This window comes from Jaculus jaculus, chromosome 11, assembly GCF_020740685.1.
Source record: "Jaculus jaculus isolate mJacJac1 chromosome 11, mJacJac1.mat.Y.cur, whole genome shotgun sequence".
Taxonomy (NCBI): domain Eukaryota; kingdom Metazoa; phylum Chordata; class Mammalia; order Rodentia; family Dipodidae; genus Jaculus; species Jaculus jaculus.
Genome location: NC_059112.1, coordinates 110,029,682 through 110,056,379, shown reverse-complemented (window position 1 = coordinate 110,056,379; position 26,698 = coordinate 110,029,682). Strand labels below are relative to the sequence as shown.

The following is a 26,698-nucleotide window of genomic DNA, read 5'->3' as shown; positions in this document are numbered from 1 at the left end:
TAAAGGCCTTGGAATTCATTTACGCAGATGGCTTTATCGCTCCCTCATCTGGCGCAGGCTCCGGAGAGCTACTGGATCTGCTTGTCCTCGTTAAAGTGTACCAGCATCGCCGTTTTGAGGCTTGGGGACCCTGTCTTCCCAGCTTTGATTTGGATTGTTTTGCCAGAGTCCCCTTTCTTTCAGGCATTGGACTTATTTATTTGGGGAGAGAGAGAGAGAGAGGCAGATACAGAGAGGATGGGCACATCAGGGCCTCCAGCCACTGCAAACAAACTCCAGGCTTATGCGCCACCTTGAGCATCTTGTTTTACCTGGGTACTGGGGAATTGAACCTGAATACTTTGGATTTGCTGGCAAACGCCTTAATCACTAAGCAATCTTTCCAACACCCCCCCTCCTCTTTTTTTTGAGGCAAGGTCACTCAAGCACAGGCTAACCTTAAACTCATGGCAATTTTACCTCAGTCTACCAAGTGCTGGGAATAAAGATGAGCCACTAAGTGTGTTTTCTTCTTCTTCTCTTTTTCTTTTGGTTTTAAAGAGGGAAAACATTTGTTTTTCTTATTTTTCGAGGTGGGGTCTCACTCTAGTCCAGGCTGACCTGAAATTCACTATGTAGTCTCAGGGTGGCCTTGAACTCATGGAAATCCTCCTACCTTTGCCTCAAGTGCTGGAATTGAAGGCATGCACCAACATGCCCAGCTTAAATATTTTTATTTTTATTATGTATTTATTACAGAGAGAGAGAGACTGGATGTACCAGGGCCTTCAGCCCTTGCAAAGGGACTCCAGATGCATGTGCCAATTTGTGTATCTGGCCTACTTGGGTCCTGATGAGTTGAACCTGGGTCCTGTGGCTTTTCACACAACCGTCTTACATTTATTTCTTTAGACCTGGTTTCATGTGGCCCAGGCTGGTCTGAAACTAGTTATAGGATGGAGGACGACTCTGAATGCCCCATCCTCTCCCTTTCAAGTCCATGAACTACGGGCATGCACCACCCTGCTCAACTGTACTGAAGCCAGCTAGTCCCGTCTGGGTCCATGGACCCTGGTGGGGTTTGTCTTCCCCTGCCGTTGTGTCCCAAGCACACGCACTGCCCACTAAGCCCGGGGCTGTCCTTTGGCTTCTCTCTTTAGGAGCTGGTAGCAGGGCTAAGCCAGCATGGGGATTCCTGCTCAGTGTCTCCCTCCCACCTCAGGCCCAGTGTCATTTTGTGGTTGGTCCTTTTCCTTGTGTCCCCACAGGGATCAGGAAGGACTCCTCACCACAAGGGCCGTTTTCCCTCCTGGTCCATTCTGCTACTGCAACCACCTCTCTGCTGCTTCTCATCCCTTGATATCTGTCCTTTATAACTTGGCATACTGCTCCTGCCTGATAGAGTCCTGTTATAGGCTTGCTTATAGTCCTGGGCTCCCTTGGCTTTTGACCTCAGTAGCTTCCATTTCTCATTCTTTCCTTTTCATTTTTTATATTTTATTTTAAAATATTTTTATTTATTTATTTGAGAGAATGAGCAGGCCATGGGCCTCTAGCCACTGCAAATGAACTCCAGATGCATGCATGACCTACCTCGTGCAGCTGGCTCACATGGGTCCTGGGGAATTGAAGCGAGGTTCTTTGGCTTTGCAGGCAAATACCTTAACCACTAAGCCATTTCTCTAGCCCTACTTTTATTATTCATTTATTTGAGAGAGAGAAAGAGACAGAGAAAAAGAATGGGCACGCCAGGGCCTCCAGACACTGCAAACAACTCCAGGTGCATGTGCCCCCTTGTGCATCTGGCTTACGTGGGTCCTGGGGAATCGAACCTGCACTGGAAACTCATCACTTGTGAGGACTGAACCTAGAGGGCTCACTTGCACAGGAGGTATTGCTGGCTTTGATTTCAGTTCCTCAGGCTGTGTGATGGAAGCACTGGGACCATGTCAGTAAACCTTGCAGGGACAGATCCTGCAAGCAAGAATATACTAAAAAGAGCATCTTGTATAAAGCTGAGAGCAAGTAATCTCGTGGGCCTCGAATGTTGTGATGGGGAATCATTAAGTCAGAGGAAGGGTGTTGGTGTCGGGCAGACAGAGGGTGAGGGGGCTCATAAACTGTTGAGGGTAGGATTCTGGCGAAGGCAGAGCAAGCAGGTTTAAAGGCCCAGTGACAGAGCATCTTCCCTGGCTCGCAGGCCTCGGTCAGCGGCTAGCCAATCAGAACCCGCCAATCAAGCCCTGACGTCCTTCCTTCATTCCCCGAACCGCGCCGCCACCCTGCGGGGCAGCTCCGCGCCCACCTCCACCCACAAGCCAAGAAGGACCACTTCCGGCCTCGAGCGGCCACTTCCGGCCCCCACAGCGGTCGGGTGGGCTGCAGGCAGCGGTGGGTGTGGCCACGGCCGGGGGAGGGAGGAGATCGTGGGCTTCTCGGGGGAGATTGAGCAGGAGCCGTGGTTCTGTGGATTGGTGCATTTTCTTTGGACAGGGTCTTGATACGCAGCCTAGGCTGGCCTCTTACTCGTGGGGTGGGCTATTCCACCTCTGTCTCTCCAGTGTTGGGGGATTAAAGGCGTCCCCCCTCACCCCCTGGGCAGGGTCTCACTCTAGCCCTGGCTGACCTGGAATTCACTATGTAGTCTCAGGGTGGAGTCAAACTCAGGGATCCTCCTACCTCTGCCTCCCAAGTCCTGGGATCAAAGGCGTGCGCCACCACGCGAGCAGCTGCAGGCTGTGGTCAAATAGCACCCTCTAGCGTTACACTCCTGGACAGGCCTCACGTTATTAGGCACCTTAGCCATACAAGTGTCTGCCCTCATGTAAGCCTGGGGGACATGGGACCTTAATCTGAGGCCCTTAGATCTGCCACTTGACAGCTCTCTGGAATTTTCGGGTCACAGGACCTATGGGTTCCCTTCTCTGGTTTCTTATTGCTTTTTATTTTTTAGTTTCAGCTCTCCATTTCTCCTGTTTTATTACTGCTTCTCTTCTTCCCCTCTGGCTGCTCTCAAACTTTTCAGCTATCAGCCAACCCCTTCCACAATTCAGTGGCTGGTGCTTGGGTCTGATGCTACTTCTGGTTAAAAAAAAAGGGGGGGGGCTAGGAAGCCGGGCGTGGTGGCACACTTGGGAGTATGACAGCACTTGGGAGGCAGAGGCAGGAGGATCACCATGAGTGCAGGGTCACCCTGAGACTACATAGTGAGTTCCAGGTCAGCCTGGGCTAGAGTGAAACTTTACCTCGAAAAACTGAAAAAGAAAAAGCTAGGGAGATGGTTCAGCAGTTAAAGGCACTTCCTTGTCAGGTCGTTGCCTGGTTTCAATCTCCCACTACCCATGTGTGGCAGTCAGCTTCACATTGCTGGGATGAACTTCCAAACCAGGCGCATTTACGGGAGGAAGGGATTTATTGAAACTTACAGATCCAGTGGAAGTTCCCTAATGGTGGACCCCTTTATCAAAGCCACGCAGAGAAAGACCACCACCAGCACCACAAGCAAGCATGCTCTGGGAACCCCAGGCAGAGCTCACACACTCTGCATACTTTAGGCTGGAATTCAGATCCGACCCCATAACACTTCAGGGACGGACCCAGGCTCTGCCCACAGCAACACTTTCTCCAGACAGGCCCCTAGAGAACTAAGTTGCCAACTTTATTTATTTATTTAGTGTGTGTGGTTTTTTGAGGTAGGGTCTCACTCTAGACCAGGCTGGCCTGGAATTCACTATGCAGTCTCACTCTATGAGTGTCAGATTCATAGGGATTCTCCTACTTCTGCTTCTCCTGAGTGTTGGGATTAAAGGTGTGTGCCACCAAGCCGGGTCTGAATTGCAAGCATTAATGAACTCTTGAATCTATTGGGGGGACATCCATTCAGACTACCACACCATGTAAAGTGCATGTGTCTGGAGTTCATTTGCAACAGAAAAGGGTCTGGTGTGTCAACATTCTTTCTCTCATAAATATTTTTTTTAAAAAGAGAAAGGAGCAGGCGTGGTGGCACACGCCTTTAATCCCAGCACTTGGGAGGCAGAGGTAGGAGGATTGCTGTGAGTTCTAGGCCACCCTGAGACTACACAGTGAATTCCAGGTCAGCCTGAGCTAGAGTGAGACCCTACCTCCAAAAACAAAACAAAGGCAAAAAAGAGAGAGACAGAGAGAAGGGGGGGGGGTGAGGAAGGGCTGGGGAGATGGTTCAGTGCTTAAAGGTGTTGCTTGCAAAGCCTGGTGTCCAAGTTCAATTCCCCAGTACTCACATAGAGCCAGATGCACACTGTGGCACATGTGACATGCGTCTGGAGTTTATTGCAGTGGCAGGTGCCTGGGTTGCCCATTCTCTTTCTCTCTCCCTTTCTCCTTGCAAGTAAGTGAGTAGGAATTATTTGAGAGAGTGTGAGAGAGAACTGGGCGTGGTGGTGCACGCCTTTAATCCCAGTGCTGGGAAGACAGAGATAGGAGGCCAACCTGAGACTACATAGTGAGTTCCAGGATAGCCTGAGCTAGAGCAAGACCCTAACTTGGGGAGGGGGAAAGATTTCAGATTGCGAGGTCATCTAGAGCTCACCGGGGTTTGTGATAGCAAAAAGCCCGGTGCAAACTGTTTCAAGTATCTCTGGCTAAGGCTCTTCCTTTAGGAGCCAGAACAATAATCAGTTTTTATCATTTTGTATTTTTTCCTTTTTTATTTATTAGAGACAGAGGAAGAGAGTGAGACAGTGGGCTCGCCAGAGCCTCTAGCCACTACAAAGGAACTCCAGACGCATTCACCACCATGTGGGACCTGAGAATCAAACCTGGATTCTTAGGCTGCGCTATCAAGCACATTAACTGCTAACTCTTAACTCTCGTGGCCATCTCTCCAGCCCCCTTTTGCAGTTTTCTTAGGTGTTTCAAAATGGCCATTCCTGGCTTAGGGGCATTCTGGCTGTTTGAGTGACAGTCTAAGGCTTTCCAGAACGGAAAGGGAATCCAAAAGTAGCTAATTCGGCAATCAGATTACTCCATCCCGCAACATCTCTACTTCATTATTGGACAATGAACTTCAGGAGCGCTCATGATATGAAGCACCCATCACCAACCCCTTCACAGAGGGCAACAATTCAACAACGCTTAGCACCTGCCCAGGGGCGGGGTGGGCTCCCTCCTGTCTCAGCAGGGCTCCTGACGTTCACACCAGCACAGATGGAGTTCCTCCAGGGAGAGCAGGGGTGACGCCCCGGACGAGTGAAGGGTTAATAACCTTCCCTGACAATTTAAGGGAACTGAAGAGTTATTAACTAACCCTAAGGTTTGCGGGCAATAAAGAAGTTTGGCACCCTTCCCTGATTGATGTACTCCCCTTAGCCTAGACGACCTTGAAAGACCAGAGACCATCTGAGTGTCCTCCCTTAGACCTTCCTGGCTGAAGAAGCCTATTCTGAACAAGGACACACAGCTACAATTTTCTTATCCACAGCACCTGGTACGGTCTGCTTTTCTTAGGATCCTCCTCATGAGCTCACAGCCCAGCCTGGCCCAGTGTCCTGAGGCCCCTCGCTGTTTCGCTAATAAGCAGTCTGTCTGTGGAGAGCAAGTCCGGTGTTTTCGTTCGCTTTTCTCTTGCTCTTGCCTCACAAGGAGGCTCTGCTCTCATCACCTCGCACCGCCCAGGGACGTGAGACGCTGACGACGTGAGAAGGACAGACACGAACCTCCAGGGCCACACACGAGCGCCCAGCCCACCGACGCCAGCTCTTCAGCTCAGGTGTTCAGGAACGGAGGCGCAAGGCGTCCTTGCGTTCTGATTGGCCGGCCGCGTGTCGTTCTCTCCGCTCATTGGCTGTCCTCCGGCGGCGACCGCGTTGGGCGCGGTAGCATTCCAAACGCTGTGCGCTGCGTGACTTCCCGGCAGGCCCCGCGCGGACTTCCGGCGCCGGCGGCTGGCGGTGGGGCTCGGCGGTACCCGCGCCGCTGCGGCGGGGTGGGGGGCGGGGCTCGAAGAAATTGAAGCCCTGGGTGGCCGGATTCGTCGTCCCCGGGCGGGAGGCCGAAGGGGACGCGCTCCGCTGGGGAGGCGCGGGTGGCTGTGGCGCCCCCGTGCCCGCTCCAGGCCCCTGGGCGCCGCCGCCGGCCTCGCCTCTGCACCCGCCGGGCTGCCGGGGACGGTGCGGGGGCTCGCGCCGGGCCAGCGTCCCCGACTGCCGCATCCTGCCGAGCGACCCTGGTGAGTCCGGGCCCTCTCCGAGTCTCGTGAACAGAAGACAAATAAAGGGCTGGTGTAGTAGAGAAGAATCGGAAAGAGACCGAACGCATCCCTCCCTCGGGTCGGTTTAAAGAATCGGAGCGCATCCATGCCGCGGAAGCTTATAGGTCCACTAATGAAGACACTACTAGGTGGAAAAAGAAAAATACAAAGTAGTATTTTGCAGAAAAACGTAATTTTGTGAAAAGACACATCAAGCACTTTTTTTTCATTCCTATGGAAAACACAGGAGAAGTATGGGACCGTCCTATGTCAAACTGCCAGTGACTCAAAGAAACTGAAGCATTTTATATTGTTTAGAGCCTCCCCCGCTTTTTATTTTAGTGTTCATGATAATTAGGCTGTTGAAACATAAGACAAAAATTCGAATCACTTATGAGAACCATTGTGAAGACTAGTGATGAAGTTACAAATATATGTCATATGCATATATATTTGTGGATAGTTTTGGATGGTGTCAATGAGCCCTTTTCTGACACCATCCCTCTGCTGAGATCAGATGTTTTTGGAATTTAGAAGTTTTCAAATTTGAGAAAGATAATACACTAGATATAACACCTCTGGAACTTGGGGCATCTCTCAAAAAAATTTTTTTTAATCCCTTTTAAACACAAGAGTTTTACCATGTAGCCCAGGCTGGCCTGGAACTTGTGACACTCCTCCAGCCTTCCAAGTGCTGGGATTATATGGATGTGCCACCATGCACAACGAATTTTCTTTATTATTATTATTATCATTATTATTTTTGAGTTAGGGTTTTGCTCTAGCCCAGACTGACCTGGAATTTACTATGTAATCTCAGAGTGGCCTCGAACTCACAGATCCCCTTACCTCTGCCTCCCAAGTGCTGGGATTAAAAACATGTACCACAAGATTTTTAAAAATATATTTGTGAGCAGAAAGAGAAAATGGGTCCACTAGGGCCTCTTGCTGCTGCAAACAAACTCCAGATCCATGCGCTGCTCTGTGCATCTGTCTTTACATGTGTGCTGGGGACTTGAATCCTGGACCAGCAGACTTTGCAACCTTTAACCACAGAACAATCTCCTCAGCACCCCCGCTAAAATTTCTAATTGAAACATATATACAGAAAAATATATGGCTCAATGAATCTTTAAATATTTATTTATTAGAGAAAATGGGTGTGCTAGGGCCTTCAGCTGCTAACAAACTTCATTCACATTCATGTGCCACTTTGTGCGTCTGGCTTTACGTGGGTGCTGGGGAATTGAACCCATGCTATCAGGCTTTGCAAGAAAGGAAAGTGTCTTTAACCAATGAACCATCTCTCCAGCCCCTGATTTTTTTGTTTGCTTGTTTTGTTTTTCCGAGGTATGGTTTCACTATGTAGTCTCAGGGTGGCCTGGAACTGACAGTTATCCTCCTACCTCTGCCTCCCAAGTGATGGAATTAAAGGCATCATGTGTCACCATGCCAGGCTCCCCAATTTTTTTTTTAAGACAAGGTCTTATATTCTGGGCTGTTCTAGAAATTGACACATGGTTGACATGTAGGTGAGAATGAACTTGAACTTCTGATCCTCCTTTCTTCACCTCCTGGGTGCTGGGATCTCAGGCGTATGTCACCATGCAGTGCTGGGGATTGAACCCAGGGCTGCGTGTATGGTAGGCAATTGAGCGTCATACCCAGACAACTCAACAATTTTTGCTTGCTTGTTTTTCAAGGTAGGGTCTTACTTTAGACCAGGCTGACCTGGAATTCACTCTGTAGTCTCAGGGTGGCCCTGAACTCACAGCGATCCTCCTACCTCTGCCTCCTGAGTGCTGGGATTAAAGGCATGCGCCACCACACCCAGACACTCAACAAATCTTTACAGACTGAATAAATATGTTTTTTTTCTCCTGTAAAACATAAAGTTATATGAAATACTATGTAAATGGAAATAAAAATATGCTTCTATCAGCAGGTCTAGTAGTACTTCCAGATGAGTTGAGATTATGTTTTGCTGTCGAATGAGTCCTGAAAAACACAGATTTGAGTTTTCAGATTTGGGGATAAAGGGTTGTGACTCTGTCTTACCAAGGCAGTCACACATAGAACAAGCCATTGCAGTAAATCCTAAAGAGCCTTCAATTGCTGGAGAGATGGCTTAGCCATTAAGGCACTTGCCTGCAAAGCCTAAGGACTCAGGTTTGGTTCTTCAAGACCCACATAACCCAGATGCACAAAGTGGCACATGTGTCTGGAGTTTATTTGCAGTGGCTGGAACCCCTGGTGCACCCATTCTCTCTCTCAAATGAATAAAATATTTTTTAAAAAAGAGGCTTCAAAGGCACTAAAGGGTGTGGTTCTAGAGTCCCTGGGTGGTGTATCCATCTTCTCCAAACACTGCTGTTTTGCTCTTTCCCTAGGAGTACATGTCCTGATGCCAGCCCAGCTGCAGCAGGGCATCCCTCTGGGAGACTGAGGGGATCAGCCCTGGGGTCCAAGCTGTGGCTGGCCAGCCCTGAGCCTTAGGCCAGGGGAATGGCATCCCTCCAGGAGCCCCTGGGCCAGGCTCCTGGGGAGGGAGAAGGACTTCTGATTGTGAAGGTAGAAGACTGCTCCTGGGAGCAGGAATCTGTCCAGGAGGTGGACAGCCGGGATTCAGAAGCCTGCCGCCAGCGATTCCGTCAGTTCTGCTACGGGGATGTGGATGGTCCACACGAGGCCTTCAGCCAACTTTGGGAGCTCTGCTGCCGCTGGCTGCGGCCTGAGCTGCGCACCAAGGAGCAGATCCTGGAGCTGCTGGTGCTGGAGCAGTTCCTGAGCGTGCTGCCGGGGGAGATCCAGGCCCGTGTGCGGGGTCAGCACCTGGGGAGTGGTGAGGAAGCTGTTGCCTTGGTGGAGGACCTACAGAATCAGTCACTAAAAGCCTGGCCACAGGTGAGTTCCCCACTGTCCTCCCAACCCAGGAGCTTCTGGATGGTGTCCAGTATGAGGAGCAGGGGTCCTCTTCATTAAGACCAGTCTCTAGGTGGTTTAGGGGATGCAGGAGAGGCCAAGCCCTAGAGAGCATGCTCAAACCCCAAAGTATCACGTTTTCTTGCTGAGAGATAAGTCTAGGGGCTGGGAAGATGGTTCAGTGGTTAATGACACTTGCTTGCACCCTCTTAACCCAGGTTACAGTTCCCAGCCACTGTGTAAAACCAGACAGACATTTATGTGCAACAGTAAGAGACCCTGGCATGTGCACATGCAAATAAGTGAACATTTTAGCCAGCCATGGTGGCATACACTTTTAATCCCAGTACTTGGGAGGCCGACATTGGAGGATTACTGTGAGTTTGAGGCCAGCCTGAGCCTGCATAGTGAATTCCAGATCAGTCTGGTCTAGAGCAAGATCCTATCTTGAAAAACAGAAAGTTTTTAAAAGAGATGATAAAAAAAAGATAAATGTAGACAGGCATGGTGGCATATGGCTTCAATCCCAGCACTTGGGAGGCAGAGGTAGGAGGATTGTCATGATTTCAAGGCCACCCTGACATGACATAGTGAATTCCAGGTCACCCTGGGCTAGAGTGAGACCCTACCTCAAAAAAAAAAAAAAAAAAAAAAAAGTGTAAAGTAAATGCAGTTCCCTTGTGGCTTTGTTGTGCACAGTGGCTGTGTTCTAGAAAGGAGGTCTTGACAGCATGCATGTCTTTAAGTGATTAGTCATGGTTTGCTGTAGGCCCTGCTTAGGGGACACAGTGATAGGCATCAGAAGGCCAGCGGGTAGGGATCGCTGACACTGGGAGCCTCTGGGGAGGTGACAGGGTGTGTGGGTTCTGCCGGTAGCTTTGCTGAGTGCCTGTGATTCTGGCCTTGGGGGACAGGCTTTTGTCTCCATGATTAATCATGGAGTATCCTTGGTTACACTACCTGCTGCCACATTCTTTCCTGGCTTTTGTGGGGCTCCTTATTGATCTTCTCCACCTCCCAGCCTCCTGGGTGGTGTCCTGTGTCTCCATCTCAGGGATGAAGCCCTGCCTCCTCTCCCCTCAGTCTGGGCTCTACTGATGTGGTATCATTGTTCCTGAACAGGATGTGCCCTCCGAGGAGGAGGAGCCCAAGGCTGCAGGCCCCGGCTCACAGGCCAAGGGGCCTCTCCTGATGGCAGCAGTCCAGGGACAGCCGCCTGCAGCCCAGAAGCAGCACAGCCACTGTGAGTAAGCTTCCACTTTTTTTTGGTTTTTGTTTTTGTTTTTTCAGGGTAGGGCTTCGCTCTAGCCTAGGCTGACCTGGAATTTACTATGTAGTCTCAGGCTGGTCTCGAACTCACATTGATCCTCCTACCTCTGCCTCTGGTGCTGGGATTAAAGGCGTGCTCCACCACGCCCAGCTGTGCATCTGGCTTTGTGGGGATACTGGGGAATTGAATCAGAGTCCTTAGGATCTACAGATAAGTGCCCCAAACCCTGAGCCAAACTTTTTCTTTCTTTCTTTCTTTCTTTTTTCTTTTTTGTTTATTTTTATTTATTTGAGAGCAACAGACAGAGAAAGAGGAAGATATATAGAGAGAGAGACTGAGAGAGAATGGGTACCCAGGGCCTCTAACCATTGCAAACGAACTCCAGATGCATGCACCCCCTTGTGCATCTGGCTAATGTGGGTCCTGAGGAATCGAACCTCAAACTGGGGTCCTTAGGCGTCACAGGCAAGCTCTTAGCCGCTAAGCTATCTCTCTAGCCCAAGCCTTTTCTTTGTAGTCAGTGGAATGGCTATATAGGGCTCCTTCTCGGCTTTGCCTGGAGGGCAGCAGGCAGGTACTGTGTCATGAAGGTACTGTGCCATGAAGCCCAGTCATATCAGCATGCGTGCCTGTCTGTGTGTGGGCACACATTCATCTGTGTGAACATGGGGAGGCTGTAAGTCTCACGACCTGCCTTTTGCCTCTGCGAGGCTCTGTTCTTTTCCTTCAGCTTTGCTTCCTGCTGTTTTTAAAGAGGGATGTACCAGAGAGATGGTCGATGGCTGCTTTGCCTCTGGGGTCCATGTGAGTTATCTGTCCCTTTGTGTCTCAGAAGCCCTTGGTGCTGTTTAGTTAATATAAATTGGCCTGGTCTCTTGTGCCTGGCTTCATCTGACCCCTTCTGTCCTTGCCCGCAGCCGACTGGGAGACCTGAGCTGAGTCCTCCCTCTTTCCAAGGACCAACAGCATTGGAAGACATTGCTTTTTATTTCTCCCAGGAGGAATGGGGCTCCTTGGACCCTGCTCAGAGGGCTCTCTTCTGGGACATAAAGAGGGAGAACTCACAGAACACCACCCTCAGTAAGTGGGTGCAGGCCTCATTCTTCTGTAATCTTGTTTTCCCTTCCACTCTTTCTTAGCAGATTCCAAAGCAGGCTTTCCTCAGAAGTCAGCCTCCTCCAGAGTCCCATGGACTGCTCAGTCTGTGCCCCTTTGTGAACTATGTGCCCAGTGCTATCTGTGTGCTGGCTCTATGCTGAGTGCTTATACAGTTGTAAAGGCATTTCCCATTTGAGTCTTACAATTCTGCATGTTATAGACGGGGGACCTGAGAGTCAGTGAGGTCAGTGGACACTGATGGGACTGAGCTGGGACTTAGGTTGTCAGGCCACCTCAGCCTGTCAGTTCCAGAAATGCTGAAAACAAGAGCCCTGGCTGCATCCCACCGTTTGAAGCGGCATCAAACCAGGTCTGTTTTAGCTGTATTTGGGCTCATCTCATTTAGCTGGCAGCACTCTGTGGGCAGGCTTGGTTTCCCTCCCTGCCCAAAACTGCTGTACAGACTTCTTGCTTCCAGAGAGCTTGCAGTCTGAGAAATGAAGGGGCCACAGTAGTCAGCCATGTTGGGGACTTGGCATTTGCCAGTGAGAGTTTGAATAATTTAAAGGTAAGCTGGAAGCCTGACATGGTGGCGCACGCCTTTAATCCCAGCACTTGGGAGGCAGAGGTAGGAGGATCGCCATGAGTTCGAGGCCACCCTGAGACTCCATAGTGAATCCCAGGTCAGCCTGGGCTAGAGTGAGACCCTACCTCGAAAAACCAAAAAAAAAAATAAATAAATAAATAAAGGTAAGCTGGCCTTCCACAGACCTGTGTGGGCCATTGTCTCCTGCTGGAGCTCAGGGTGGCTCAGGGAACTGGCTTAGGTGCATCTGTAGGCAGGGTCACCTCAGCCTTGCTCGGAGGTTCAGAACGGCTCCTCTGTGGGCCTTGTGTCATCATCCGTCCTATAGATGAGAAAACTGAGGCTTGACCTGTCTGTGGCAGGATAGTATCAACCCCAATGCCAGGGAGATTTCGCTTGAGCTACCCTTCATTTTTTTTAAATGCCCTGCACTGCCATACCCGCTGCAATAGCTGTTATGGGTGGCTGTTCCTTTTTGGCTGAGAGTTCCAGTATCTGCCTATTCCCTTTTTTTTTTTTTTTTTAACCTTGTGTTGCAGTCCGGTTCGCATTGCTGTTAGAAATCACCCAACCAAGAGCAGCTTCTGGGAAAAAGATTTATTTTGGCTTACAGGCTCGAGGGGAAGCTCCACGATGGCAAGGGAAAACGATGGCATGAGCAGAGGGTGGACATCACCCCCTGGCCAACATAAGGTGGGACACAGCAACAGGAGGGTGTGCCAAACACTGGCAAGGGGAAACTGGCTTTAATACCCATAAGCCAGCCCCCAACAATACACTTCCTCCAGGAGGCATTAATTCCCAAATCTCCATCAGCTGGGAACCTAGCATTCAGAACACCTAAGTTTATGAGGGACACCTGAATCAAACCACCACACCTTGTTTTTACCATTTTATTTTTGAGAGAGATTTATCAGGGAGAAGGGGGGGCGGTGGAGAGAATGAGAATGGGCTTGCCAGGGCCTTTCAGCTGCTGCGAACGAACCCCAGATGCATGCGCCCTCTTGTGTGCGTGTGCAACATTGCGGGCTATACATGGGACCTGGAGATTCGAACAAGCTTTCTTAGGCTTCAAATCCCTGCAAATCTTCCCCTCCCATCCCAGAATCAACTAAAGAAACTGTCCCTGTCTGGCATGGAGGCCTTTAATCTCAGCACTTGGGAGGCTGAGGTAGGAGGATTGCTGTGACTTCAAGGCTACCCTGAGACTAACGGGTTAGCTTGGGCTAGAGTGAAACTCTACCTGGAAAAACAAAACAAAGCAAAAAGAGGCTGTCCCTTCCTCCTTGCAGGTTTGGGGTCCAAAAGCCAGAGTGAGAGGCCCCCACAGGAAGAGGCGGGGACCGCAGTGTCACACCCGGCAGGCTGCAAGGTGACTGTGTCCTGGAACCCCGAGGAAGCCGAAGCCTGGGAGACCCAGCCAGGGGCAGCCCCGGGTGGGTTGGTGGGGGCCAGACGCGGGCGTCCTCCCACACGCCGCCGGCAGTTCCAGGATCTGGCGACGGAGAAGCCGCACAGCTGCGGGCAGTGTGGGAAGCGCTTCCGCTGGGGCTCGGATCTGGCCCGGCACCAGCGCACGCACACCGGGGAGAAGCCGCACAAGTGCCCCGAGTGCGACAAGAGCTTCCGCAGCTCCTCAGACCTGGTGCGACACCAGGGCGTGCACACGGGCGAAAAGCCCTTCTCGTGTTCGGAGTGCGGCAAGAGTTTCAGCCGCAGCGCCTACCTGGCCGACCACCAGCGCATCCACACCGGCGAGAAGCCCTTCGGCTGCAGCGACTGCGGCAAAAGCTTCTCGCTGCGCTCCTACCTGCTGGACCACCGGCGCGTGCACACCGGCGAAAGGCCTTTTGGCTGCGGCGAATGCGACAAGAGCTTCAAGCAGCGGGCGCACCTCATTGCCCACCAGAGCCTACACGCCAAGATGGCCCAGCCGGTAGGCTGAGCTGCCAGCGGGCACCGGAGCCACCCAGCAAGGCAGGCGCACTGTGACTCCACAGCTCCTCTTCCTCCACCCCCTGGGGACTCTCCACCTGTGTTCAACCACTGCCCGGCCTGCCTGCTCCCAGGGTCCTGCCGCCTTGTCGAAACCCCTTCATTGTCCTGATTTCTCTTGCACTCTAGTTGCCTGGAGCCTCAGCACTTTTCAGCGGGGCATGGGGTAGTGGGAAGGCTCAGTTGTGGCCTAGGGTCCTTCCCTGGAACCCTCAGGCTAGCTTGGCCAGAGGCTGACTTCCCCGATGGGTCGATGGGCCAGGCCCTCTGCCAACCTGTGCCTTCCAGGAGGGGCTGGCCTCTGTCCCCAGGGGACGACTGGGCTTTGAGAGGCCTGTGGAAGAGGCCTTGAAGACTCCATATCCCAGGTGAAGCCGCAGTGGTTTTCTGACCTTCCCCTCCTGCTTCGCCTGCTCTCTCCTGCCCTGGCCACAGGAAGTTGTGTGCTTGCCCTGCTGAGGAGCCCTACTGGGCTCCTGCAGGTGCGGAGATGGTAGAGTGGCTCTAGCAACTGGGGCCAGCCCTGGAGACCAGAAGCGGGGTGAGCAGAGGCGGCCTTCGTTGTACTTAACACTAGCACCCCATCAGCACTTGCTGCTAACTCTTCAAGCACTGCATTTCTTTTCCTTCCTCTTCCTCCTCCTCCGCCTTTTTCTTCTTACTGTTTGGTCTGCCTCATGTACAGATGTGCATTAAACAGGGACAGGCCAGGGACCCTCCAAAGAGGCTTAGCCCAGTGGGCCCCAGAAAGGTTTGAATAAACGTGGACACTTCCTCCAGGCTCTCGTTCTTTAGGTGGCTCCTGTGAGGTGGGGGCTGTGTGTCTCTTGCCGTTCTGGTCGGGCAGCACTGGTACGTGCAGCCACCATGTGGAGCCACGTTCTCCATGTGCAGCTGGGCTGGCTCCCAAAATTCAGCCCTTTACTGGAGGACTCTCATTCCCTATGGCAGCCAATGCAAGCCTGGCTTGGGCCACCCTGTGGGAGAATTGGGAGACAAACAGGACTTAGGATGTTTGCCAGGCCCTCCTCTGCCCCCAGTGGTGAAGCAAGCAGGAGCCGAAGTGGAGCTGAGCTTTTTTGTTTGGGTGAGGGGTCACTCCTGCTGCTCAGTGGGACCCGGAACTCCAAGCTGACCTGTGTGTGTCTGAGGCTGGGGACAGGCTGACAGCCAGGACCCTGTCCTGCTCCACCTCCTGTGAGCCGGGCACACGTGAGGGCCTGCACTAGTGGTGGTGGCGGCTGGTCAGAACCAGTGGTCACGGAGCGCCTCCCTTCTCCCTACCCTTGCTGATCTTTGCAGCGTCATGAAGCCCCCACCTCAGGAGAGCTGGGAACTGGGGAGGTGAGGTGTTCTTGCCTCACTGATGGCCTGTGTGCCAGCCTCTGCCCCACTTTAGCATGCTATCTTGTGAGTTCAGCACCCTTGTGTGTGCACAGGAACGTGAAGGAAGATGGGGTGAAAGTGTTCTGGGGACAGTATGAAGCCTCTCTTAGTGCTGGTGGCTGCCTCCTAAGGGAGACATAGGTGAAACAAGATCAGGTAGCAGTGTGGGCCAAGAGCTAAGAATAGGACTGAACGCAGGCACCCGCTCGGGTGAGGACACATCAGTGCCAGCCAGGAAGCCACCAGCCAGAGCCACAGAAAAGAGCTGGGCTGAGGGAGTGGAGCCCACGGTTCCAGGGGAGGGCAGAGTCCAGATAGGATCATAAACAGTGGATAGGTGACAGCCTGTTTAGAGGGCAAGGATCAGGCCCCAGAGTGCTCGGAGCCAGGCCCAGGAGGGGAGCTCCAAGCTTGGAGGAAGCCCTCTGGCCGTCATGGCCTTCTTGGTAGCTGGGACCCTACAGGTGGCTGCGCAGTTGGAGGATGCTCGGGACAGCCTGGGGAGAAAGGTAGTGGGAAACCAACCTGGCTCAGCCCATTTCCAACATCCAGCTGAGTCCTAACCCAGCCCAGCTCTGGCTTTTCCTCCCTAGGGGAAGTACAGCATGCAGGGTTCAAGGGTGGCCCTGACACTTAGCAGCCTTGGGGTGTCTGCCACCGCAGTTGCTGCCCTGGATGGGCTGTTCGAGGCACTGGGCTTTGAAACCTATGAGAAGAGGGAGGTCTCCGACCAGGTGAGTCCCTGCAAGCTGCTTAGCCTGACCCCAAACCCACGTCCCACGAGGGTCTTCATCAGACTTAGGCCAGGCTTTGGCTCTTGCTCCTAGGGCTTCCTCCAGGAGCTGGGTTGGTTCCGGGAGCAGCTGGATGCCCTTAGGGGCCCTGTGGGCTGTGCCCTGGTGGCCTTGGTGGCTCCCACTGGGCAGCTGAGGCAGCCACAGCCACTGGTCCTGGAGTTGAGTCGTTGTAGGGCCCTGCAGGGCTGCCCCAAAATCTTCTTGCTGCTCTCTAGTGGCCTCGAGGGTGAGTGGCTGGGCAGGGAACCCCAATTCTGGTAAAGCAGAGTGTGTGGGGGGGGATGGGCAGGAGAGTCGGGAGCCTCCCTCCAGTGTTGCTTCTCCACCAGCCTCCACAGAGCCCGGAGCCTTCCTCACTGGCCTGAGGGAGATCTGTGGTCAGTTTCCTCACTGGTCGCTGCTGCAGCTGTTGACAGAGGTGGGGTCCCAGAGGGAGAGTGCTGGGGGAAGGGGAGGCTGGACCTCTGGTCCCCCTGGCTGCACTGTACTGTCCAGTTAAAGTTGTTTGTGCACTGCTGCAGCCGTTCTAGGAGCCTGTATTTGCACACAGCGCCAGCCTCGGGGCATGCCTCTGCACGGGACCCCTGCTTCCCTGCACTCCAGGCTTCCTTCTGTGCCTTTGCCAAGCTCTGCCTTCTGCATGGCACAGCCTCCCTGCTCTCCTGGCCAGCTTCACGCTGTCCCTTCTCGGTGTCGGCAGTGCCCTTCCCTGTGCTCCTGGCATCCACGCTGGTGCTTCCAGCTGCCTCTTTTGACACTGGTGCAGTGATGCAGTGATGCAGTGACTGGGGACCCTGTGGCTAGGGTTGGGACTGGCTTAGGTCTGGTCTAGAGATCTAAAGGTTTCACTGGGTGGGTGGGTGGTACCTGGGCCATACAGAAGTGAGGATGATGGGCTGCAGTAGGTTCGGTCTCTCAGCCTAGTACTTCTCCAGGAAGTGCCTTCCTCCTATAGGCCCGCCTCCAACCCCTGCACCCAGGTCCCCTGGGACAGGGAAATGAACATGAGTCTGGACCAGAGCCTGCTCTTGCCTACATCCATTCTTCCCTCACCATCCTCGCCCTTTCCCATGGCAGGTGACCCCAGGAGTCTGTAGTTACCCCTGAGTCCTGACCCTCTGCTTTGGGTTGTGCTTCCTTCCTGGCTCCCCACCAAACAGGCCCTTGACGTATCTTTGGTTCCACCCTCCCAGCTCTTCCGTAGGGTGGCCCACGAGTCTTCGGGAGACATCTACTGCCCAGTCCTTCAGAGCTCCTTGAGGGGTGCACTGTGCCTGGGGCATGCAGAGTCCTGGTGGCCGGAGGTGAGCGGGAGGGGGAGAGTCCAGTCATGTGGCTACAGGCGCAGGTGGGGCAGAGGCTGAGGGAATCCCAGGTAGGGAGGTGTGGAGTTGGGATTCCCGCAGGCCTCTTTGTAGACTCCATAACCTTCTGTGTAGCCAAACCCAGAGCCCAGTGCACAGTATGACCTGTCGGGAGCCAGGGCCGCCCTCCTCCTGGTTGTGACACGAGACCGGGCAGGGGCACAGTGTGACGTGGCAGCACTAGTGGACCTGTGCCAAGCTCTGGGCTTCAAGGTCACCCTGAGGACAGACCCTACAGCTCAGGTGAGTGGAAGCCCAAAACATAGTGCTTAGAAGGAAGGATACCTCCTCCCCTGGGACCCTAGAACCCTTTCTCCATCACAGGCAGGAAGTGTGTCCACATGTCTAGTGGGCCCTGTCTTCCTGGTGCGTGCATGGAGCAGTTGTTGCTTCTGTGCCATGGAAAGCAAGCCCAGTCTCAAGTCTGGAGAAAGACCCTTCAGTCCCATGGAGCAGCCAGGAGCTAGGTGGCTCTGTCTCCAGTCTCAACCTTGTGACCACACCAGGAATTCTGTGAGGAGCTTGTCCACTTCCAGAAGAGACTGGACACCCACAGGGGCCCTGTGAGCTGTGTTCTTGTGGCCCTGATGGCCCATGGGGGGCCACGGGGGCAGCTGCTGGGAGCCGATGGGGGAGAAGTACAACCAGAGATGCTGATGCAGGAGCTGAGCTGCTGCCGAGCATTGCGAGGCCGCCCCAAGATCTTCCTGCTTCAGGCCTGCCGTGGGGGTGAGCAGCCCTGTATCCTGGCTGCCCACTTCTGCCCTCGTGTTCCTCTCCCAACCCTTGGTCTCCCACACTCCCCTTCTGCCTCCTCCAGGAAGCCCAAGAGCTGGCTCTTCCCTGCCGCCTTCCATCCTCTCCTAGAGTCAAGTCTGCAGACTTGAGCCCTGGTCATTCAATGCTATGAATATCTGGTCTAGCAGGCCTGCCCCAGGATTTTAGAGGCTGGGATCTGGACTTTTCCCCACGCTTACAATTCATATGGAGACTGGACCCCAGAGGCATTCCCAGATGCTCAGTGACAGTATCTGTGCCTTCCTTTCCTAGGGAACAGGGACCCTGGTGTGGGGCCAAGAGCGCTCCCCTGGTACAGGCGCTGGCTGGGAGCACCCCCAGCCATCCCTACCCGGGCAGATGTCCTCCAGGTCTATGCTGATGCCCAAGGTGGGTCCTTCCTTCTGTCTAGAGCGTGGGCTTAGCAGGACGGTGGTAGGAATTGTCCAGAGTCCTGCTGCCACCGTCACCCCTTTGCTAAAGCTAAGGAAGAAAAGGTCTTCCTAAGCCACAAAGACTTTGAGAAGCAGGGCTTCTCTTAGAGCACGTGGCCCTCTGCCGGTGGGCTGAGCTTTGGATTTGAATCTGTCTTTCCCACCCTGCTTGTCTTCCACTGCCCTGTGGGTGATCTTGAGCTAGAGGTGGGAACACCCTGGGGCCGCTGGAGTCCCAGCACGGTGATGTTGCAGGCAGCCACACTTCCTGGAGCTCAGGCCAAGCAGACATCCTGGCTGTCTACGCCACTGCAGAGGGTAAGAAGCCCATTGGCAATTCTGCCCTACCTAAAACTTGGAGTGGCCTTAGGGGCAGCAGAAGCTTGGTTTGGGGCTGGGGTGCAGAGGCACCTTCCTCCTGCAATCCATAGTTCCTGTTAAGTGCTGGCTATGCCCTCCAGGCTGTAAATGCTCCTGCCCAGTGCCTAGTACCTAGTAGGTCCACAGTAAATGTTTGCCTATACTGAATCTACCCATATATTCACCCTGCAAATACTGGGAACTTGCTCCAGATGCAAGAATTCCTTGCCTCCCACCCGATTCCTGGGATCCCCTCTGTGTGCTCCTAACCCCTCTTCCACCCATCACAGGCTCCTGGGGGTTAGGAGGTGAAGGGCGAAGGCCCGAGGCCTACTCTCTGACCCTGGTCTTCTGACCTAGGCTGTGTGGCCTATCGGGACGAGAAGGGCTCAGACTTCATCCAGACTTTAGTGGAAGTCCTCAGAGCCAACCCTGGAGGAGACCTGCTTGAGCTGCTGACCAAGGTGGGACATCAGGGATAGAGGGACTGGGCTGGTGGCAGTGTTCCATCGCCTCACACACTCACCCCCCCCCCCCCATTCCTCACCCCTGAAGGAAGCGTGGCCTCTCCTCACAGTACAAGATGACCAAACGCAGGTCAAATGAGCTCAATAGTTACTACTTTACTCACATACACTAAAGTTCAGGGGAAGGACACCAAAATACCATGCAGGGCCTATGGGGGGGGGCACTGAGGAGGAGGAGGAGGCAAAGGCAGCAGGGGCTGCAGGAAGCCCCCACGTAGAGAGGAGAGTGAAAGCTCAGGAAGATAGCCTTGGTTCATTTGACTAGTTTCACAGGCTGGCGGGGAGGTGAGGTTTATTATGCTGAGGTCAAGGGGGTTCAGCACATCTGGGTGACAGTGAATCTTGAGGGTGGGGAGTCTTCCCATCTGGCGGTGGAGGCTTTTCTGGTGAGAGCAGGTCTTTGGGGGCAGTATGAGGCTCAGAAGATGTTCAAATAGCACATGAAATTGTAGGTCTTACAGAACCGCAGGCAAGAGTCATGTGGTGGTGCCTCCCTGTAGCTGGGAGACAGGGGCAGCAGGATCCCTGTGTTCAAGGTCAGCCTGGAGTACCTCTGAACACTGCCTCACAAAGGAAAAATAGCACTTGGCTGGCTCTTGAACTTCCAAGTTCTGGGAAGCTTCTCTCCTCTAGACCCAGCCTGAGACCCGGCTGAGAGGAGGGGAGACCCCCCCCCAACATCTCCAGCCCTCTACATGGCAGGAGCTCTCTTTCCTTGTCTCTTTTTTATTTTTTTAATTTAATTTAATTTATCATTATTATTATTATTATTATTATTATTATTATTATTATTATTATTATTATTTTGGTCTAGCTCAGGCTGACCTGGAATTCACTATGTATTCTCAGGATTGTGGCCTCAAACCCATGGTGATCCTCCTACCTCTGCCTCCCAAGTGCTGGGATTAAAGGCGTGTACCACCACACCTGGCTCCTTCTCTCTTTCAAAAAAAATTTTTTTTCTTTGAAAGAGAGAGAGAAATGGGCACACCAGGGCCTCCAGCAAATGAACACCAGCACATGCGCTTACACATCCTGGGGAATTGAACCTGGGTCCTTTCTAAACCTTAAAAAAGAAGGGAGAGGCCGGGTGTGGTGGCGCACGCCTTTAATCCCAGCACTCGGGAGGCAGAGGTAGAAGGATCACCGTGAGTTCGAGGCCACCCCGAGACTCCATAGTGAATTCCAGGTCAGCCTGAGCTAGAGTGAAACCCTACCTCAAAAAAAAAGAAAAAGAAAAAAAAAAGGGGGGGGGGGAGGGGGAGAGGAGAAGAGAGAGGGAGGAGTAAGAAAATAACAAAGAAAAGGGGGAAAAAAAATCTACTGGCAAGAGCTGCTGGGTGTTCCAGCCCCGTAGGGCCCAGCGCCCGGGCTCAGGCTGAATGCGGGCAGTCCCTCAGGTCAACAGGCGGCTGTGTGAGCTGGACATTCTGGGGCCGGACTGCGACGAGCGGCGAAAGACCTGCCTGGAGATCCGCAGCTCGCTTCGGTGTCGCCTCCGCCTACAAGACTGACGGCCTCGCTGCCCGCGTCCCCGCTCCGGCTCGCTCGGCCGCGGTCTGTGCCGCAGGACGAGGGACGGCACGTTCCCGGCACCCAAGGGCGCCGGCGCTCCGGGGAGCCCGAGGCTGGACTGCGGAGCCCGGCGCGGCAGGGGAGGGTCCAGGCTGAAAGGGGCGCGGGGAAAGGTCAGCTTGGGGACCACGACCCGCTCTCAGACGTGGCCGTGGAAACGCAGGCGACTGGAAGAGACCTCTGCAGAGGGGCCAGGGGAGCGCTGACCCTGACCATGAGTGCGGAGAGAGCCTCAAGGGACTCTCGGAACCGGGGGGAATCTCTCAACGCACAGAGGTGAAGTCCAGCTACAGGACATACCCCGGTTCCAAGCCGTCGTAGGCTTAGCTGAGTCGGTGCATCTCCTAAAATTAAAAAAAATACCATCTGCCTGACAGCTCATCCGGTCGTTGGTGTGAGATAGACACAGAACCATCGAGATGTCTCATTTAAGATCACTGAGTGGGATTCTTAGATCTAATGGCCCTGAAGAAAGAACCAGATGAATTGTAAAGATCATAGTTAGCGACCCCCACATTAATATGGGCGCTGAGCGAGAAGAGGGACCCGACCCTGGCGGGTTGATGGTAGAGTAAGAGACCAACGACAGGATGGGGATAGTCATTCTCATTAGAAAGGAAGTCGTGGCAGCCTGACAGAATGGTGCATGCAATCTCCTTTTGAACTGGAATTCCTCAATTCATGCAGTCATAAGGGTTGAGAATAGACATGAGTAGAAGGGTATAATGTGAATTAAGCATATGATGTACTATGTAAGATAAATAGAAGTATGTACTAGCTTATATGCATGGGGAAGATAATATTATGCACGATATGCATAGCAAAAAATAATACTCAGCCACGGAAATGCCAGACTCAAGGGGCGGGGCTGCTCCTCGTTCTGAGCATGCGCAGCAGGCCATTAAAAGCCTTATAGGGGAAGATAAGCACCAAACGCTTGCAGGGCCGCGTGGCCTAATGGATAAGGCGTCTGATTCCGGATCAGAAGATTGGGGGTTCGAGTCCCTTCGTGGTCGCTGTCTTTACTTTTTAACTCAGTTTAAGGTTTGTCTTGCTATCGGGTTTGCTAGCTGCGCGTGCTTAGAACACCCTGCCACGCAGTTCTGTTTTCTCTTTTTTCCTCACCGCCCACGGACTCCGTGGACGCCTCTTGGCGCCTCGGGTCCCGGGCCCGGCCGCGCGGGAGGCCGGCGCAGCACCACGGTTCACCCCCCCGCGAACCACTGTCAAGGTCAGGGGAGGAAGACGGACAGGTGCGCAGTGCGTCGCTCGGCGTGGTGGCCGTCCCGAGGGCAAGCAAAGGACGCGCGCATTTAGTGCTCTGATGGGCTGTTGTGCGTAATTCGGTGTCATCAGCGCCCAGGTTTGTGCTCTTGGAAATACCATCGGTGCGTCCCCTCACCAGCTGTCCCCGTACTCAAGGATTCGTCAGGATTTGAACCCGGGACGCCTTCCCTTCCGAGTACACCAGTGAGCCTAGAAAAAACCCAGCAGCCGTGTTTCGCAGCGCGGGCGGCGGCGATGCGAGCGGGAGCGCGTGGCCCGAGCGCGCGCGGACTACGCAGTCCGAGCAGGGAGGGTGAGAGCAATGGCTGGAAGTCCTCGGCCGCTGTCACCTCGTCAGCCCCGGTGGCCTAATGGATAAGGCATTGGCCTCCTAAGCCAGGGATTGTGGGTTCGAGTCCCACCCGGGGTAATAGTGGTAGTATTTTAGGCTACCTACAACAGGTAGGGGGAACAGAATTACCAACTAGGTAAAAGTAATTATATACCAGGGTTTTGGATCTTATTTTCAAATATTTTATTTTAAAATACGGAGTACAGCCGGGCGTGATGGCGCATGCCTCTAATCCCAGCACTGGGGAAGCAGAGGTGGGAAGATTACCGTGAATTCGAGACCACCCTGAGAATATACAGTAAATTCCATGTCAGCCTGGACTAGAGTAAAAACAAACAAAAAAAAAAGAAAAGAAAAAGAAATAATGAGTACACATCGCCAGTCTTCAGGAAAGCATTTGCTTGCATCTTGTACACTGTTCATAAGAACCACTAATTATAGTTAATATTTTAAAAATATTAATTCTTCATTTCCTTCAAGTGTGCAATTTTATTGTTTCCTATTTTTATCTTTTTATCTACCTGTATAAATACAGTTAGAGTGTTACAACAGAATGCTGATTCACTTTAAAATTGTAGGCTGAGGTTAGAAATATAGCTCAGCGGCGGTGAGGGGATGCAAATGAACATAATGGCATTTACTTTTTGGCTTATGTTTGAAACAGTCCAATATTTTCCTTTTATTAATCCATGCAGAACAAGTTAACTTTAGGCTGAAATTTTCCTAGGACTGAGGAGATAGTTCAGTGGTTAGAGGCGCTCGCTTGCAAAGTCTGACGACCAGAGTTCAGTTCTCCAGCCACCCACATAAAGCTGTACTGAAAAGAGTGGTGATGGTTACTATGGGTTATTGTCTACAATTATGGAAGTTGTCAGAAATATTTTTTTAAAAAGAAAAAAGTGATAACAGCATCAGGCATTTTTGCATTCTGTTTGCAGGAGCAAGAGGCCCTGGCGTGCCCATAGACACATAAACACACACTATATATATATAATAAAATTTCCCAATCTACAAGCCACCAGTAGAGTAAAATAATAATCTTTTAGTGCCACATGTCTCAGGAGCCACTTCTTGACCCGCGTCACTTATACAGAACAAAATATTTTCTTTAAACAAATAATTTTAGACAGCGCCTCTTCCCAGGCCATCCTTGAATTCTCCTGAGTTCTGAGACCCTCCCCATTTGGGATCCTCCTTCTCTGGAGTACATATATTCAAGTTAAGTATATAAAATATATACCATATAAAAAAAAAAAAAAACTGGCAAATGCGCAATCGGGAGGGGTGTGGAATCTACAGTCTCACTAACTCAGCAACAAATCCCTCTCAGGGGAAGTCATCAAGTGGAGTCAGTAGTGTTCAGTGCCGTGATGGGTGTTTTGGTTAGTTGCAAGAGACAAACAAAAGTACTCGCCCAACGTGGGGCTCGAACCCACGACCCTGAGATTAAGAGTCTCATGCTCTACCGACTGAGCTAGCCGGGCGGTCGTGCTAGAGCAATTCCCCACAGGCTAATCGGAGTGCGCTCACTTCCGTGTTCTAGATCGGTGCCCGCGGCGCGCTGCGTCCGGGCTTCAGCGCCGACGTGCAAAGGCGCCGGGCGCACGGGTCCCGCTGGCTGCAGACCCGGGATCTGGCGGTCCCCGCGGGCTCCTGGGAGCCGCAAGGTCGGAGGCAAGTCGATGACAGCTCTGCCCCGAGCCGAGAAGGATTCCAGAGCAGGGCGGGCGGCGGTCGTCCTCAGGACCTTCCTCCCCGGCAGCTCGCCGGGGCTCGTGGCCTTGGGGCTCACTGCGGTGGGATTCGGGCTGGGCTCCACCACGACGCTCGCGCAGGCCGCCGCCCTGGATCCGTGGGGAAAGCTGTCTGGAGAACTCTAGAGGAGAGTTCTAGAAGGGATCGTATCCCGGGCGAGAGGGTGGAGCTCGGCTTGGGACCTTCAAAGGCCGGAGGAAGCAAAATCAGGCGCAGTGGCTCGTTGGTCTAGGGGTATGATTCTCGCTTTGGGTGCGAGAGGTCCCGGGTTCAAATCCCGGACGAGCCCTATATTTTTCTTTTTCCAGGTGTGCTATTCTTATGCAAAGTACATCCAGGGGACGACGCTAAGAACTCAGCCATTTGTGCTCTTCTGGGTTCTACCAACCGTCCCTTCCGACACGGTGGGACCCTGGACCGAAGCTCAGCCCTGGGCTGGAGGCCCTGTGCGGCCAGGTCCCGGGAACCCAGAGGAGTCTTAAGCCTTCCGTGCTACTCCGTGTCCTGTTCCACATTGCAAGAGGTGACCTTCACAGCCAAGAGTAGGAAGCCGCAGGCAGAGACCTTGTGCCCTCAGCCTCGTGGTGGCCAAAGGCGAGAGGTCCCCGTGGCAACGCAATTTCTCCTCCCCTGTGGCTCTTTTCTGCACACCGAAGGGACAGCAGCATTTTAATAGATTTTATTATTATTTGGGCAAGGCAAGGAGGAGGTGACCGCCAATGAAAGTTTGTTGCTCAGTTTCTGAGAAGGAAGGTGGCATCCTATCTGCCCTCAGAGAACAGGCAGGCACGTCCATGGTGGATAAATCATCATATTTATTGAGGAAAAAACAGAGCCAAGGAAAGACACCCATGGCTAGAGATCCCACGTGGAGGGGCTGGGAAAACTGTGGAAAGAGAAGAGAGAAAAGGAAGATGGAGGAGCTCCTGCCCATGGGGAGCTGGAGGGGATAAAGAACACATGTGGGAGTAAGGGCTGGGGCTCCCAGCTGGGCCTGGGCCTAAAGCTAGCCCATTAGACCCAGGCCCAGCTGAGGGGAAAACTCACCCACAGCTGAAACTTCTCAAGTGGTCCCCAAAAGGTGGCTGGATTTTCACAGGTGAGTTTGCCCTTGAAGTAGCCATTCTCTGGGAAATGGCTAACCTGGGAGGAGAGGTCCCTCCTAGTGGAGTTCAAGCGTGCATGTATGTGAGCTTGATGACCCTAGAGAGCCAGCATTGCCCTGGGAAGTATGAGGGTCTTTCCCAGGAAGCTGTCCCAACTCCTTCAGTTCAGTAGACCTGCACGTCCCAGCCTGGTGCATTCCAACCCACTCCTGGAAATGTTATAAAAGTTAAAGGCCAGCCTCTCTGGCTTTCTCCTAGTACATGAAGAGGATGCCTCTCGAATCCTCCTTTGCGCCTTCAGCAGTGGGGGCTGAGCTCCTGGCTGCATTCTGCACTTGTCCTCCTAAGTGTCTGTGCCCCAAATCCAGGATGGTAGGGAGTAATCGTGCTGGGGATCAGCTCCACTGAGGGAGGATGTGGCTTTTAAGAAAGTAAGGAGGGAGGCAGAGGTAGGAGGATCGCTGTGAGTTCCAGGTCACCCTGAGACTACATAGTGAATTCCAGGTGAGCCTGGGCTAGAGTGAGATCCTACCTCAAAAAAACAAAACCAACAACGGAAGAATGGAAAGGAGGGCTGGAGAGAAGGCATAGGGGTTAAGGCACTTGCCTGCAAAGCCTAAGGACCCAGGTTGTATTGCTTGTGTCTGGAGTTTGAAGTGACTAGAGGCCCTGGTGTGCTCATCCTCACTCTCTCTGTCTCAAAAAATATATTTAGGCTGGGCATGGTGGCGCACACCTTTAATTCCAGCACTGGGGAGGCAGAGGTAGGAGGATTGCAAATAAAAAAGAATGGAAAGGACTGGTCCTGGATCACTGGGGCCTGAAGCTGAGGTGTGGCTGTGCCGGATGGTGGTGCTGGGAAGGAGGGGGATGAAGCCTCGCCTCCGAGCTGAGTCTGCGCTTGCAGACTGCCCCAGGCT

At 53.0% G+C, this 26,698-nt stretch overlaps 2 protein-coding genes and 4 non-coding genes across 8 annotated transcripts; 5 read left to right on the top strand and 1 right to left on the bottom strand.

Annotated features, from left to right (window-relative positions):
- Nucleotides 1-6,113: 6,113 nt before the first annotated feature.
- On the top strand, nt 6,114-14,854 carry Znf213 (zinc finger protein 213). 3 transcript variants are annotated; one of them, XM_045130396.1, is made up of 6 exons: nt 6,114-6,187; nt 8,599-9,112; nt 10,253-10,373; nt 11,131-11,204; nt 11,399-11,480; nt 13,377-14,854. In XM_045130396.1, exons 2-6 carry the CDS (start codon nt 8,714-8,716, stop codon nt 14,027-14,029), a joined length of 1,329 nt encoding a protein of 442 aa, XP_044986331.1. In that variant the 5' UTR covers nt 6,114-6,187; nt 8,599-8,713; the 3' UTR covers nt 14,030-14,854. The 3 variants fall into 3 exon arrangements, with proteins under 3 accessions (XP_044986331.1, XP_044986330.1, XP_044986332.1); XM_045130395.1 differs by having other exon boundaries at nt 11,318-11,480; XM_045130397.1 differs by lacking the exons at nt 11,131-11,204; nt 11,399-11,480.
- A 1,113-nt stretch (nt 14,855-15,967) lies between these two features.
- LOC101612529 lies at nt 15,968-19,657 on the top strand. The gene is made up of 10 exons (XM_045161296.1): nt 15,968-16,199; nt 16,293-16,488; nt 16,592-16,680; nt 16,866-17,027; nt 17,456-17,566; nt 17,702-17,869; nt 18,133-18,355; nt 18,677-18,793; nt 19,043-19,155; nt 19,558-19,657. Exons 1-10 carry the CDS (start codon nt 16,071-16,073, stop codon nt 19,606-19,608), a joined length of 1,359 nt encoding a protein of 452 aa, XP_045017231.1. The 5' UTR covers nt 15,968-16,070; the 3' UTR covers nt 19,609-19,657.
- A 2,585-nt stretch (nt 19,658-22,242) lies between these two features.
- On the top strand, nt 22,243-22,315 carry Trnar-ccg. The gene has a single exon. It is a non-coding gene; the product is annotated as a tRNA-Arg (tRNA).
- Nucleotides 22,316-22,922: 607 nt separating this feature from the next.
- Trnar-ccu lies at nt 22,923-22,995 on the top strand. The gene has a single exon. It is a non-coding gene; the product is annotated as a tRNA-Arg (tRNA).
- Nucleotides 22,996-24,328: 1,333 nt separating this feature from the next.
- On the bottom strand, nt 24,329-24,401 carry Trnak-cuu. Its single transcript has one exon. It is a non-coding gene; the product is annotated as a tRNA-Lys (tRNA).
- A 488-nt stretch (nt 24,402-24,889) lies between these two features.
- Trnap-ugg lies at nt 24,890-24,961 on the top strand. The gene has a single exon. It is a non-coding gene; the product is annotated as a tRNA-Pro (tRNA).
- Nucleotides 24,962-26,698: the final 1,737 nt, after the last annotated feature.